This window comes from Schistocerca piceifrons, chromosome 1 (genome assembly GCF_021461385.2).
Source record: "Schistocerca piceifrons isolate TAMUIC-IGC-003096 chromosome 1, iqSchPice1.1, whole genome shotgun sequence".
Taxonomy (NCBI): Eukaryota; Metazoa; Arthropoda; class Insecta; order Orthoptera; family Acrididae; genus Schistocerca; species Schistocerca piceifrons.
Genome location: NC_060138.1, coordinates 213,971,029 through 213,987,751, shown reverse-complemented (window position 1 = coordinate 213,987,751; position 16,723 = coordinate 213,971,029). Strand labels below are relative to the sequence as shown.

General features: G+C 37.8%; 1 protein-coding gene across 2 annotated transcripts in view; it reads right to left on the bottom strand.

The window, feature by feature from the left end:
• Window positions 1–850: 850 nt before the first annotated feature.
• Window positions 851–16,723, bottom strand: part of LOC124786963 (elongin-B) — a 38,922-nt gene continuing 23,049 nt past the window's right edge. Inside the window, exons 3-4 of one of the 2 annotated variants that reach the window (XM_047254303.1) lie at window positions 7,855–7,999; window positions 851–1,873 (exon numbers count right to left, since the gene is read on the bottom strand). In XM_047254303.1, the coding sequence (XP_047110259.1) occupies window positions 1,762–1,873; window positions 7,855–7,999 (257 nt within the window). In that variant the 3' untranslated portion in view covers window positions 851–1,761. The remainder of the gene's footprint in view (window positions 1,874–7,854; window positions 8,000–16,723) is intronic. The other variant, XM_047254304.1, reaches the window with a different exon arrangement.

Sequence of the window (16,723 nt, the reverse complement as noted above, 5' to 3'; positions counted from 1 at the left end):
GGAGGAGATGGTCAGAGAGAAGGGGGAAGAGGTGATGGACAGGGTGAGGGGGAAGAGGTGATTAGGACATAAATCCAGTTGCCATACGTATTAAGCAATTGCAAAGCTTTGCCAGGTTATTAGTTCAGTCTATAAAATGATGCATCATTATGCAATTCTTCATGCAGCCACCTGCAAGATGATGACGTGGTGGTGGTGGTGGTCATCATATATCTGAATTATGAAGATCAGTGTTGACACAGTGATAGCTGAACAACGTAAACTGAAATATACCAAAAGTCACCAATGACAAAGCATACAGCTACACTCTCCAATTTGAGCATTATATATGAAGTGTAGAAATATACCACAGTTCGAAGTCCTGTAAATGTAGCCGCTCTTATTCTTTACCTTTTCTGATTTATTATTCCAACATAATATACAAACAAATAATGGAAATTTGAAGAAGGAATAACACCAGTATGGAAAAGATAATTGCTACTCATCACATAGAGCAGGCAGGCACAATGAAAAAGACTGCTAAAAATATTTTAGCTTTTGGACAAAGTCCATAAAGCAGGAAAAACATATACAATCACACAGCAACCCCACATATGGCCACTTTCTCCAACCACTAAGGATGGAGCTGGGTCTTAGCACTCAAAGACAGTGGCCATGTGTTTTCTACTGCTGAAGAAGGATTTTGCCAAAAAGCTGTAACGTTTCTAGCGGTCTTTCTCATTGTGCCTATCTGTGACTCAATGCCTCCTCTATGTGGTGAGTTGCAATCCAGCCTTTCTACATTGTTAATTTGCAAATATTTATTTAATATGAAGGACAATTTTAAAGCTGAAAAGAAATCATTAAGTTTTTTGATATTTACAAATAGTGTTTATTCAAAGAAAAGTAACAAATTCTGCTTAAACCAGTTTGTTAACAGCCTTCTGAAATAAAAGCACAACCATGAATAATTTTCAGCTAAAATTTAATAAATATCTTTAGCTTGGATTATCTGAATCCACTATAGATAATTTGTAATAAATGTAAACTTGAAAACAGGAGTGTTTTTAAAATGACTGAAAACTGTATTGTAATAAGAGACTGGCCTATTATGTAACTCATTTTATTTAAATGCATTAGTAACTTCATAGGCACACACAATGCAAAGTCACCTTTTTTCATCTCAAATGTCATTCATGGGAATTTGTTTTCTAATAATTTTGGTTTTACAATTGCAAAAGTTCTAATTTTTGAAAGGGTGCTACGTTGTCTTACAAAACAATTAAAAAACTTACTCTCAGTCACATTGTGCATGCTGTTATTCACGAAAGATACCTGAGGTCCATGATAACAGTACTATCAGTGTGTTACAAAATTACAGTATCAACTGAGATGTCATTCCAGTAATGCAGTAGTTTGGTTTTCAATGGGTCCCGGGTGGGGAAAAAAACAAAAAGAACAGTAAAGATAGCTAAGTTTTACATATTAAGTTCACTTATCTGTAACGGAGTGATACCAATTTTAAATGCGTATTAGCACTTACACAGTAAAATTGTACGAGGTACTACTTAACTTATTATTGAGGTCATAATTCTCTGACAGGAAAAAATAAATATTAAAGTCATACAAACAACAATAAATTAACACATTCTGTCCTATATGAATAAATCACTTTTGCAGTGATTTGTATTGGCTACATTTGAATCCCTGTCTTTGGTGATTTATTAGAGAGATTACAGAGGCCTTCATCTTAAATAAACAGATGTAATCAATCTTTTGTGTTCATGATGTTTGTTCCTGGCCATTGCTTTCTTGTGATTTCATTACATCGGGAAGATCTGGAGGCGATGAAAATGGTGTAATTTCTAGTGGTTCAAAATCACCAGTTTCCTGCCTGTAATAAAGAGAAATTATTTTTCGTCAGACCATTTCACTTATCAAAGCATTTTTCTTTGCACATATTACAGTAAAGTTTAGCAAGAAAATAACAAGTGTAACAGAAGTACCGTATATACATAGGAAAGATGCAGAATGATGCATAGAACCTACTCAGCACAAAACATTAACAAGTTGGTGAACATCCACCAATAAAAAGCAAGTTTCTCAAACTTGTCATTATACATTGTTTTCTTGACAGTGAAAGGAAAAGGAAAACAGTAAAAGATGTGGGAATAAGTAAAAAGAAGCATTTAATTAAGGATTTCAGCTGAGAAAGAGACTCGAGTATAAGCAATGAGGAGGGAAAAGGTAACTGTGATTAACTAAGTGCATTCAAATACTACAGAAGCCAAACTAAGTACATTAAAGTGCTACAGAAGTCAATATTTGACGAGAGAAGGCAATCAGAAAATTACACAGATACCTCAATTCTTCTATTTAATCTTTGTTTCTGAATGCAAGCTGGAAGGCGATGCTTTTAATGTACATAAAACACTATCAGAGATAACAGTCACATGAAATGTCAAAAAATAATAATACACTTCATCAATTGAACTGTGTAATCTTAGGAGTGCAAAAAGGAAGATATACACTCCAATAAAGAAATATAGTTCCATATTAAGGAGCTTAAACTATGTCTTTCACACATAACGAGAAATACCTATGTTTTTGATTACAGCCAGCACTGGATTAATAAATATTGCCCAAAAGAAAACATTTCTAGGGCAAAAGTCCTTAGAAGGAAGCTTCAATAAATGTAGAGTCATGTCACGCAAAGCGACTGTCAGCATTTCAGAGGCATTACTGCAGCTCAATAATGTCACAACCAGGTCTGTTATCTTGAAGTGCTCTAAGCAAGTGACTTGAGCATGGCTACTATCTTGTCTGTCACACTGGTGAGACTTAGTGCAGTGTACCACATGAAACAATTCGTTTCATGCCATTGGATCACCAGTTTAGCAAACCACAGTTTTCTACTGTCTGTTTTTGGTGCTGCCTTTTGGTTTCATTGATTCTAATATTTGTATTGGTCAATAAGTGGACAGGGACTAAAAAAGGCTGAGGAGAGGTGGGTTTTGGGAACAAAGGGTATTTTAATACGATGCAGGGAGAGTTCCCACTTGTGCGATTCACAAAAGCTGGTGTTGGCAGGGAGGATGAAAATTGCATGGGCTGTCAAGTAGCTATTGAAGTTATGTGCACTGTGATTTGTGGCTAGCTTGGCAACTGGCTGGTCTGTCTCCTGTCCACAGTTTGGAAGTGGTCATTCATGAAGACAGACAGCTTGTTGGTGGTCGTGCCCACATAGACTGCTCATTGTAGCTAAACTGGCAAACTACATGGCGGCTTTCATAGGTGTAAACCTGGTCTCTGATTATGTAGGAAATGCCTATAACAGGACTGGAGTAGGTGGCAGTGGGAGACAGACAGGTATTTTTATAGGAATATGGACCATGAGGCAATGGGATGGGAGCACGGTGGTATAGGTATGGACAACAATACTGTTTGACTAGATGGTGGAAAATACAACGCCACCCAGCCTAGGATGTTGGGCCAAGAGAAACAAAATCTGGACGAAAAATTTTTTGTGTCGTGAAGGGAATCAACAAGAAATTATTTTTTTTAAATCCCTCCACTAAGGCGGTAAAAGGGAGTTCAAAGCTAATCGCCCAACTGAGATCAGCCTCAACCGTTGGTACTAGATACATACATTTTGGTAGCAATATGCATTATTCACTGTAAGGTCCTAATGAGAAATGATTTTGTATAACCCAGACCCTAGGAACTGCAATAGGCATTAATATAATTTCAGGGGTTGCAATGCCATACAATCTAAGAATCTATGTCCTACCTAAACCATTGGTTCTAGATACATGCACTTTGGGGGGGGGGGGGGACATACTTTATGTGATGTACATAGCTACTAAGAAAGGAATTTTCTAAAATTGACCCAGAATGGAAAAAAAAAAAAAAAAAAAAAAAAAAAAAAAAAAAAAAAAAAAAAAAAGGAGAGTTCAACATTTAGTTGGCATATCGCTGATCAGTTTCAACTACTGGTCTTAAAAATGTGAAATTTTGAGGGAAGATATGTTACGTGATGTAGTCACTCATCATGAAAGCATTTTTGAAAATGAAACCTCTATGTGGGTAATTTAGGTATGAAACGCACGTTAAAAATTCTGTTCCTCTGCTTACACAATGAAGAGCTAATCCACAATGCACGTTGCACTGCAGCTTCCTCAAGACAAAAATAATTTACAATGAAATAAATGTAAACAATGAGTAGTGGGATTTGTGCAAGCCTCATACTTAGTGATTATGGCTCTAAGCACATGGGACTTAACATCTGAGGTCATCAGTCCCCTAGACTTAGAACTACTTAAAACTAGCTAACCTAAGAACATCACACACACCCATGCCCGAGGCAGGATTTGAACCTGCGACCGTAGCAGCAGCGCGGTTCCAGACTGAAGTGCCTAGAACTGCTTGGCCACAGCGGCCGGCAGTGATTATGGCAAACTGTCCTATTACAATATGACATGTACTATTTTCACAGAGAAAGAAACATGTCTAGTGTACTTCCGTCATCTCTTCATTAAAAATTTGGTGGATGCAGAAACTTTAGATGGCTGCAGAAATTATAAACATCAAAAGGAAACTGCTGTGCCATACGAGGTGTGTGAGAAAAGTAATAAGTCTGAGTTTTTATCTACCAAGTTGTTATTTTTTTTCCAACAATTATATTGTCCCCTTCAGAGTAGTTACTTAGCTATACACTGGTGGAGTCATTCCCAGTCCTGGTAGCAACACTGAAAGGGTGGTAGGGTCTTTAACATATTGGTCACATTCCTCTAAATGTTCTCCAGAGTTTCAAAATGACATCCTTTTAAGCTTTTTCGATTTTTGGGAAAGAAAAATGTCACAAGGACTCAGATCAGATGAGCAGGGGGCTACAGAACAATAGGAATTCCTTTTAAGGTCAAAAATTCCATGAGGGAAGTGGCCATGCGACATGGGGTGCTGTCATGCTGCAGCATTCACATGTCCCTTTACCTGAGCCTTTCTAGGACACATTTGTAAAACACTTGGTTGGAATTGTTACATGTTGGTCTGATTTCACTGAAGCATGCAGACGTTGTGTGTTTCTGTAAGTTTTTGAAGTTGAAAATATCCCTGACAAACGTTCATCTTCAATGTGTCTTCAGCTTTCCAAAAATGATTTGTGCCAGTGAAAAACTTGTGCTTTTGATAAGGAATGTTCCGCATAGGTCTGCTTCATCTTTCCAAAGGTCACCCTCATTGATGGATGCAGAAAACTAAACTAAAAAATTTAACTAAAAAATTGATGGCATACCATTGCTCTAAATTCTATTGTACCAACTGCATGACACACACAACAAGAACACAACTTCACAGGTGGTGGTCTCACAAATCATGTTATGGCTGTACTCAGCGGAGACTCAGACTGACCACGTGGAAGGGATGAACACACTGGTCTACACAAGCAGAGCAACATAGCATTGCCAGATTGCTCGCAGTGTTGTCAGTCTCATTACTTTTCTCACAGACTGTGTATAATTGGGCTAATCGTGCCACTCAGAGCCAAACCAACTAACTCCATTTTTAATAGCTTTAAAAAAACTTCGCAAACATGTATGTTTCCAGTGGCCAAAATATTTAACTCTAATGGTCAATTCTTGCACCAGTACATGAGAACTCTTTACATGGCAACTGAAAACTTGGTTTCAGCTTTTGGAGGTCAAAGTGAGTGACTGACTAACTCCAACTTTCTTGTTTGTATTTTCATAGTATTTGTTTCTGCATATATAATCCAAGTATTCCATTTGCCCTCCTTACTATTGATTTTACTTGACTGACCCTATTTCATATTGCTTCTTTGTAATACCTCTAAATACTTACATGTAGAGTTAACATCATTAAATGTGTATTATAAATGATGTATACAATATTGGCTGTCACAATTTCAATAACAACAAAGGGTTTATGTATGTATGGCCCGAAACAGAAGATTCTCAGACGTCACAAGAAGTAACTATGTGCCTGAAACAGCACATAACAAACAATGCAAAAGACCACAACCATATTCAGATTTACTCAGATTCGTGCACAGCTCAAATTTGAATCAAAATAACAATGATGAAGCTTCTGCAATCAATGCTGATATTATTGATTTAAAATTTTTAATACCTGGACACAGCTATCAGCCAAATGATTACACACAGCTATCAGCCAAATGATTACGCCCTTGGGCATGATTGATCTTTAGTGAAAAAGACATGTAAATCATCATCTCGCCAGAAGCCTGGTGCAATCTAATTTGTAACTGCAAAACAAAGGGCTACATTCTAGTACGTGCAATGAATCACAATAAATTTTTGTCTACAAAGACTCTTGAAGATACCATGACAAGCCGGAAGATGATAGTCGACGGCTTACCAGTAAACTGGCTTGACTTACTATGGATTCAATTGGAGAAGTTACTACCTTACACTATACAGTGCAAGACAACATTTTATGAAAATTATGAAATCTACAACAGTTTGACAATCTGAATTTGCAACTATAAACCAGGATGCCCTATACTCTCAAGTATTTATATGAAGATAGTAACTTTCTCGAAAGAACAGATACCATTGATGACCATGCAGCTTCTCTAGAATAAATGATAATTAAATGAAACCCTCAGTTGCCGACAGGTGTTATTGATATACCTTGATGGGGACAGCTGAAAATGTGTGCCCCGACCGGGACCTGAACCAGGGATCTCCTGCTTACATGGCAGACGCTCTATCCATCTGAGCCACCACTGATACAGATGAATAGCACGACTGCAGGGACTTATCCCTTGCACACTTCCCGTGTGACCCACATTCCCAACTGTCCACAATCTACACATGTAATGTAGCTAATAGGTATTTGCCCATCCACTCATTACTCACACACACTAAGGTGACGATTCACCTTAGTGTGTGTGAATAATGAATGGATGGGCAAATACCTATTAGGTACATTACGTATGTAGATTGTGGACAGTTGGGAAAGTGGGTCTCACAGGAAGTGTGCAAGGGATAAGTCCCTGCAGTCGTGCTATTCATCTGTGTCATTGGTGGCTCAGATGGATAGAGCGTCTGCCATGTAAGCAGGAGATCCGGGGTTCGGGTCCCGGTCGGGGCACATATTTTCAGCTGTCCCCATAGACGTATATCAACAACATCTACCAGCAGCTGGGTAGTATTTGTCCCATTAGCAAGGGAAAGAGGGCAGATCTAATGTCCTGTGGACCAGGAATACTACAAGAAGCTAGTGACCACTTGTCAGGAACACAACAGTCAAGTGTCGGGGAAGTGTGAGATCATTTATTAAGATAATTAGAAACACTGGGAGTAAAAGTGAAATAAAAAGTGAACTTTTTCAGCTGACAGTGTGACTAACTCGTGAAAAATGCAAATGTTACAGTGTTCTATGTTTCAGTGGTAATCTGTGTTGTTTTTCCATAAAATTTATACATCACACAAAATTATAATTAGCATAGTAATATTATGATGAAAATAAATTTGAGTTAAAGCTGAATTTTCAATCCGCATTTTACTTTAATCTTTTTTTTTCAGTTTCTATTGCACTTGAGTTAGTCAGTTTGGCCTCTAAATGGCACAATTATTGCTGACAGAACCTACCTGTTTCAGTACATTACCTATTAAATGTTTCCCAAACACAAAATGCTTGGAACTGTGAGTTATTAAACTGCCAGTTTAGCCTTCAATATGTGGTGAACTGCGTGAGTTGATCAGAACAAGCAGAAAAAAAAGCAACAGTATGCCTAGGCATTGTAAGTACAGGATTATAGCTAGTTACAGTTAAAGGGCAACAATGCTGACTTTCAACCTCAAAGACACAGGGTTTAATTTTGCTACTCACCTCAGAGCTAGTCCCACAGCTGCCGGACTCTGAGCTTTCGCTACACTTGAAGTAAGTCCATAATCTTGTAACATTTTATCATCTTCCATTATCTGATTATCTTTATTAAATAACTGTTGATTACCAGGTGGTACTTTAATAATTCCTGGAACGAAGAAAATGTCACAATGTTTGCAAAACTTATATCTACAAAACACTAATGTTAACTGTGCAGGTGATTGTGGTGTAGCAAAAATTACTCCTCTGTTGCCATGAACCTGCTGCAGTATGTGCAATTTGCAGAAGTATCAGACACAATGGAATATGATGATACATGGAAGACATGAAGTACAGGAACATATTTTCTACATAGAAATTATTAATTATTTAAATTTTTATACCCAATTAACGTGAATTGCAGCACATCATTATTTGAGTACTGGTGTGACTCTGAAGTGACCATCTGTATCTATTACATTACAATTCATTGTACTGAAGGCTATTATCATGCCAGGTTTACTATATCTGATTTACATTTCTCAGGAATTTATTCTTTTCCATTTTTAGCAAACTCAGATGATAATTTACCAGTTCAGTTGTTTTGCACTAGTCACTATTAAACTTGGGATAAATAATTGTTTTGTTATTATAGTATTACATTGTCATAACAAAATTATTTTATCATATTCATTATTACAAGGCGTTGCACAGAATACATTTCCATTTTTTTAAATTATACAAGTAATCAACAATATTAATGACATAACCCCCACAATTTGATATGGAAAGGGTTTTTGGATGTCCTTAACACATTCGCTGCCACTGTAATTGGCCTTTCATTGCCACGTAACCAATTATTTTTTTAATAGAATCTCAAACTGTATTGATAAAAGTAATATAAAATGTATTTATTTTATAAGTAAAAGATGAAATTTACTCTCATGAGTCAAATTTCTTTTGGGCACACTAAGGCGTCAGTGGCATATCGGGCCACATTCTGCAGTGGGTGGCCATGGACGTGCTAGTGCGTTAATTATTCCTGAAAATTGTGACAGTTTAGAGTACTACTTTTTTATTTTATATTAAAAAATAAAACAAAACATCCTACTGACAAATGCCATATTTATTGAACAAAAAAATAATAGAAACAGCAATCAAAAACAAACACAAGATCTTGAAGAAACTTCTGAAATACAATGTATGTCAAATCTCAGAAAAGATACAACCAAGAACTTTACCGATTACACTCAAACAAATAAAATAAATACAAATTTCAAGAATAGTAGCTACATATAACTGTCGAAAAATGAAAGAACAACGAAAGTGCTATCTGCCTTTAGAGGTGGTGAATAACACAATTCAAACAATACCCTGCTTTGAATCTTCCTGGCAGATTAAAACTGTGTGCTGGACCGAGACTCGAACTCGGGACTTTTCACCCAGTAAATGAAGAACAATTTCTTGCGCATGGTCTCTTCCTCCTAAATCGTCCAGCATACCAGTGTATACCGCGAATTTTAGGACCATTCCAGTGGGAGTTGTCAAAATATATAGCTTTATGCCATATTTGTGCTTTTTATTTTTGATGTATTGGCGGAAAAGTAATCTTCCACGCCGAAGGATCATTGATTCGTCTAGTGACAGTTACCGTCCATGGTAGTACATCTGGCACATCTTTTCATTGAAAAAATTGATAACTGGACGTATTTTATACAACCTGTCGGGTGGTTTTGGTTCGCCCTGTTTGGATTTTCAGAAAAATGCAATGCATGTAGTATTAGAAGAAAACGATTTCGTGAAATACCATCGGCAATTCCTTTCATGTGAAATAAAGGGTTCTTTTTCCAATAGTCCTGCAACTTCCTCATCTTTACATTTCCCATGTGCAGGAAAACTCCCAAGAACGCTAACAATTCGCCAATAGTCACATCTTTCCAACAATTTATGCGTGATTGTTCTTCAGTTCCCACAAAAGGGAATAATTCAATTGCGTTTCAATTGGTTCCTTCCACAACTTTCAATAGAAATTCGTCTGTCAGCAAAAGATGAAAATAATCTAAGGGAGTGTTTCCCATTGGTTGAATTAGCAGTCCCTCATTTTTTATAAAAGGGAATTTACCATTCCAATTGGCTCACTTTCCCATGCAACACTTGTATCAGCTACGTTACCACTTCTTCTGCCCTTTCCCTGTCACTTGTATCTACAGCCATTTCTACAGTCTCATCTAAAGCAAACTTGGCTCTGTCAGACTATTCACTGGATTCCCACCCATCCTCTTTCCCTGTCGCTTGGATTTACAGCCATTTCTACAGTCTCATCTAAAGCAAACTTGTCTCTGTCAGACTCTTCACTGGATTCCCACCTGTCCTCTCCACTGGCCAAATCTGTTTCCAAATCACTTTCTTCTAATATTCGTAATAATTCCGCATCCATTAGTTTTTGTACATTTATTGTGTCCCGTATTTTACGTTTCATAGGTTCTGAAGAGCCCGCCGTGTCACAATTGTTTTCCATTTTCAGTCTCACAACAGAAAAATACTGTAGGGAAAAAACGCTAACTGCACCTGTAAAAATTGAAAACAATACGTTCTTAGAGTGCCTGCACAATAAACCACACCGAACGGCTGTACCCGACTAAACCGTGATGCCTCGCAACATCTGATTCTCTTGCCACACCAGCACATCCACGGCATGTGCACCAGTATCGGCTGGGTGCGCTGGTGCGCCGAGGACAGTGAACGTGCTAATATATTACAGTAATTTGCAATGCAATGCAAATATTCACGTAACTCATTATAGTGAAGCCTGATCACTGCTCAGTATTTTGATCACTGCTTAGTATTCTGGTATTGTTCCCCATTTTGGCGTGTTTTAGTGAAATTCCCTAATTCTAGAGGAGCAACAAAATATTTTAAATAAGAGTAACCTCATTTTTCTCTAATACCTTTTGGGAACACAAAGCCTCTTTATTTCCCTCAATAATTGAGCTGTGTCTGCTTTTAACTTGGATTATCATGTGTGGAATTTTTGTTCAATTATTTTCACTTGTTATTTTTTCCTCCTCCTCTCAATGCAAGCATAGCTGCATTTACAAATTCATCATAACAAGGTCTTTAAGGACTGCTAGTTCAAACATAGGAAATCAATTTTTTGCATCGTTTTTGCTGCATACAGACAGAAAAGAAATGAAAGTCTGAAGTATTACACATATGAACAACCACACAAAATTGAAGCAATTTCTCTTCCCCCCACCTTGATTCAATAGCAAAATTCTTGAACTTGGAACTGTTGTAAAGCACTGGCTATACTCTCTGGTAACTTCCCTTATTTTCTTCTGAGTCTGTCGTGTTGTCACCAGTTCTCATTTTGAACTCATTTGGACAATACTAATTGAAAAACATTAAGACTTCACAACTATTTTATAATTTTTAAATTGGTACCTTGCTATTTAATTACAGAGAAATAATATTTTTCCTGGAAAACCTCACTATGAATGCCATTGCCCATCAATGTACTGTGACCTTTAGCTGAACAGCCATTTTAAATACACCATATTACTGTCTACCATGCACCATTTAGCCCAGCCAAATAAGAACAGTGAAGAGTGACTAGGGGGAAAAATCACGTAGTTACAAATTTTTGCACAGTGCTAGGCGAGAGTGCCCTGAACAACATACTAAAAAATCCTTACTGGTGGGATGTGAGCGTTGGGGTGGGGGTGGATTTAAAAATAACTTTTTAATATTTTTCTTGTATAACTCTAAAACCACAGCTTCTTTGAAAATGTACCATAGTACAAAATTAAACTATGTTAAATTTCCAACAAAAATGGTCCTATTCATTTTTTCTCTAGGAATAATAGTTTCCATGTTCATGGGATGGAAAAATCACAGATTATTAAAAATATTTCCTAACAGTATAAAATTAATGTTTATCTTTAAATAAAGTGGGTTAAAAACAAATATTAAATATGTGTACCACTTCTAAGTGCAGTAGAGCCATATTAACGTGTTAATTGTGCTTTGGTGGAGTAACACATTGGAGGAGGGAGATTGGAGGGTTGAAGAATGAGGGAAGGGAGATCGCCAGATTGTGCTCATGCACTTTCCTCCTTCATAGATCTGCTAACTGAAGTTTCAGCAGATGATTACCAGCTCTATGTACTCCACTGTGTCCCAAGAAGCAGCTATAGGATATTATACGGGGCCTCTACAGCTCACCTTATGAATCACTGGCAACACAGTGTGAAGACTTGCTCAGGGAGAGTTTATTTTCCACAGAATGTATTAACACTGCAAGGAATCTATATATGAGTTACTAATGCATATGAACAGAATCTACACAAATCTCTGCACATTGTTCTACACTGCTAGAGCAGAAATTGATTCTTAGTCATCCTGTACAGCAGCTGTGGCGTTGTTCTGGCAAAGGCAACTTTCCATACCATGAGTGCTGCTCACTTTTCAGTTTAGACAGACTTTACCTTTCTAGCACTTCCTGTCTAGTTCTCTTATGCAAGCAGGCAAAATAACTTGTGTTTATATAGTGAAGTTATTTTCAGTTTATAAAGTGAGTATTTATTTGCAGTTTTTAAGTGAGCTACTATGTACAATGTGTTTCTGTATGTTTACTTTGCACATGTGATGTCAGTAATCTATGTGATGTTGCTGGGAAAGAGACTGGAGGGTGAATGTGACACCTTGCTGCCTATAGTTGACAGCATATTATAAGGCCATGTAAATGTGTTGTAATCACTTGATGATGAATTAATGAATGTCCAAAAAGTTACTGCATTTATCTCACCATTAACTGTGTTACTGGTAGACTGAATAAATCTTTTCCATTCAGAAATTTACAGAGTGGACTGTACCGAGTGGAACCACTTACCGTATATCAACAGTATATCTTCCAGGACGGGTGTGAATATGTCTGATGGAATGGGACTGATCATGTTCAAGTATAGTACAGTAATCTGCTGTAATGCACTGCTTGACTTATGTTGAACTATCTGAACTTCTATAACACCTAGGTAAGCCACTTCTGTTACAGAGGAAGACCTCTTTGGGATCTGTGAGAGCTGAGGCTGGGGTGATGCATTTGATACCTCTCATGCTGTGAAAAGTATTCCAGACAGGGATAGTGGAAGTAATGAAAATGACATTGTTGAATACACATTGACAGTAAGGTTTATTTGGAAAAGGATTTTCAGTGTTGTACACAGCTGACAGTTTGAGATTTTCTGCACAATAGTTCACTTAACAACTGCAATTAAGTACTCACTTATTAATCTCAGTACAAGCTCAGTGAAGTTATTTCATCTAGTCACATAAGTGAACTAGACAGAAAATGCTGGGGAGGTGTAGTCTGTCTGTAAACTAAAAAGCTAGCAGAGCTTGTGGTGGGGGAAGTTGCCTTTCCCAGAGGAACACTATAGTTGCTGTACAGGATGACTAGGAATCAATTTCTTCTCTAATAGTGTAGAACAGTGTGCAGAGATTTAGAGAGATTCTGTCCATATGCTTACCTGTGTCGGTGTCATTAGCAGCTCATACCTACATTCCAGATAGTGTTAACATATTTTGCGCAAAATAAATGCAACCCAGGCATATCTGTGCACTTTGTCACCAGCGATTGGTGCACTATGGAGGGCTCATAAAACTTTGTGAAACATTCTCTAGTTGCTTCTTGAGATACAGTGGGGTACACAGACTGGGGAATCACCTGTTCAAATTTCAGTTTGCAACCTATGGAGGGAAGTGCATGACCACACTCTGGCGACCTATCTTCCCTCATTCTTCTAGCCCACACATCTCCCACTCCCAATGTTTTGTTTAGCACACCCAGAACACAATTTACCCCTTTATGTGCCTTTACTGCACTTGGAGGTGGTATACACATGTGTTTTTAACCTACTTCATTTAAAAACAAACACTGATTTTATATTGTTAGAGTAATATTTCTAATAACCTGCGATTTCTCCCTTCCCTGAACATGGAAATTGAGTCCTAGAGGAAAAACGAATAGGACCTTCTATGTACTAATTTAATGCAGTTTAGTTTTGCACTGGACAACATATTCACTAGAAGCTGCAGTTTTTAAGTTATTCAAGAAAATTATAAAAAAAGTTACCTATAAACCCACTTCCAACGCAATGCTTGCACCCCGGCAGTCAGAAATTTCAATATGCTGTTCATGATACACTCCCCTAACAACGTGCAAAAAGTTGCTATTTAATGGTTCCCCCCCTCCCCCAATTTTCCTTCATTGGCTGGATGAACATGCTAGCCACAAAACAAGCAACCAGAAGATTATCACTTGAAATAAAGGTGTTATAGGTTTTGTCAAGACCTGCCTTATATTAAATAAGTCCTAGAAAATAAAACACAGTTAAATCTACTCTATATCCTTTTGTTAACATAAAATTTTGATACAAACAAAATTTTAGTGACAAATACGAAATATGTTACACTGGAATTGAAGATCTTAGTGTCAGACTGAAACTGAAGATCTTACATTCATAACATTAAATCACATGTACAGGACTAACAAGGCACACCTAACTTTTGGGACAGCATTCCTCACACACAGAATGTTATTGTTATTATTATTAATCATAAGACAATTACATGGAAACTACTTACAAAGATAAATAAAATATTACATAATTTACTGCCATATTATTTATATAATTGATCATGTCTACTTTAGTGTCCAAGTAGTCCACAGAGTTTCCAAGATACGAATGTTGAGGGCTCTCTTCAATAATGTGTCTGACTGTCTGTCTTGGAAAGCTGCACTTACACTCTGAAGTCATGGCCTTTTCCTATGAGTCTTAGAATGTCATCTTATCTCCACTGGTTACTCCAGATCCAGCTGAGTGTACTCCGGGTCCTCCAAGGCAGACCAAGCTCTCTTGGTTGGTTGTTGACGGAAATTATGGAGCTCTAGTGGAGTGATATTATACCACTGTTGCATCCAAACTTCATGGAGATTGAAGTTATTGTCCACGCATTGGTAGCTGTGCTCTGTGCAGAGTAGGGGATGTCTAGAATGCAATCTGTGTATTAAGGTTGCAGGTATGTCCTCATGAATTGGCAGCTGCTGTTTCTTGCAGGTTTTCTTCTACCCCTCAGAATGGTAGTCTTCCTTCTCAAGTTAGATGGTAGAATGTGGCTCACAGCAGGAACTGACTACTGGAGTGGTTTTAATTGTACCAGTAACAATCCACATTGTTTGATTTAATTGTGTATCTACCACCTTTGTGCGGCTGCTGTTTACCCAGATAGGACTGCTATATTCAGCTGCTAAACAGACAAGGCAAATGGCAGATGATCATAAGATAGCAGCTTAGAGCCCCACGTTGTACCACAAAAATTTTGCAGAATATTATTTCTTGGCCTCAATTTAGCTGCAGTTTTTGCCATGTGCTGTTCTGTCAAGTATGTATAACTTTGACCTGTCTGGTTTGATGTCAGGAAATAGATGGATGGTTCATTTTGTCAAAACTGTGTGTGTGTGTGTGTGTGTGTGTGTGTGTGTGTGTTGTGTGTGCGCGCGCGCGTGTGTGTGTGTGTATGCGTGTGTGTGTGTATGCGCGCGCGGTGTGTGTGTGTGTATGCGCGCGCGCATGCGTGCGCAGCAACTGTATTTGGTTTTAAGAGGTGGTTGTTGCAAGTTACTCAGTTTCCACCTCCCAAGTTACAAAACAGAGACCAAGCTTCTCTGCTTTATTATTTGGAGTCAAGGTTTTCAACAACATCCAGCCATTTCTGGCAATGTGTAGTGTCAAGACTATGCAGCAGTACATCTGCTACTTTTTCTTTCCAGTTGAGAGGAAGTCCTCCTACAGTTCCTTATTGCACTCAGACGATTCAGTTATGTACCCCTTCCAGTATTCTCCAAGAACAAACTTCCTTGCTTCATCTTTATGGAACCCACAAATCTTCTATAGTTATTGCTCAAGGGAAGAACCCATCTCAAGATCTCATCAAGGTTTTAGAGACGTAAGACCAGTCTGCTTTCTGAAAATTCCAGCGTGTGTGGGGAATGAAATTTACCAATGACATTTGCATGCCTGCTTCCTGTATTACTGGGCAGTGCTGATTGAGTGGAATGTCAAGGCAGAACTGTCCATGTGATTGTTAATGGCTGGAGGTGGTTGTTTGAAAATATAAAATATATATCAGGATTGTACTCTTGCCTCCATGTAGCTGATCTACAGGTTGATCAGTCCTTGGCATCATAAATTAGGTAAACATAGTGTTGTTCTAACTATGAAATTAATGCTTCTCACTGCAGTCATTGGATTTATACTTCCATTGCTCATGGTGGCTGTTGAAGTAAACATGTAAACACGTAGCTGAGGTGTGTGCGTGAAGGGCTTGAGATGGCCATTGTACTGCTGGAGGTTTGTATATGTTTACCATACGTAAATCTGCAATTTTTATAACACGTTTGTGGATACTGTTAGATATTCCAATTGAGATTAAGAAAGCTTTCTCTGCTGTATTGTGCACACATGTGATGACCCCATAGGTTGGGTGATATGTGGCACCAAGGGGGTCATATACTGGTATTTTATCCCTTGGCTGGAGAGGGTTATCATTTGCATGTGTTTCTTGGATAGTGATCGTATCAACATTGTTTTTCAGGTAAAGTTTTGATAAATATTGGGATTTAGATCTGCTAATACTCTATAGGTTAATCTGTAAAATTCTAATATTTGGTCCAAAAATCTACGTCTTTCGTTCTTAAAGAACCATTGTTGATGATAGGAGCCACAGTGATGTATTGTGCTAGAACATGAGGGCTGTCTACCAGCCAATGTTGCTTCTTGCTTAGCACCACTCAGGGGTCACATGTGGGCTATTTACAGATTAACCTATGGGC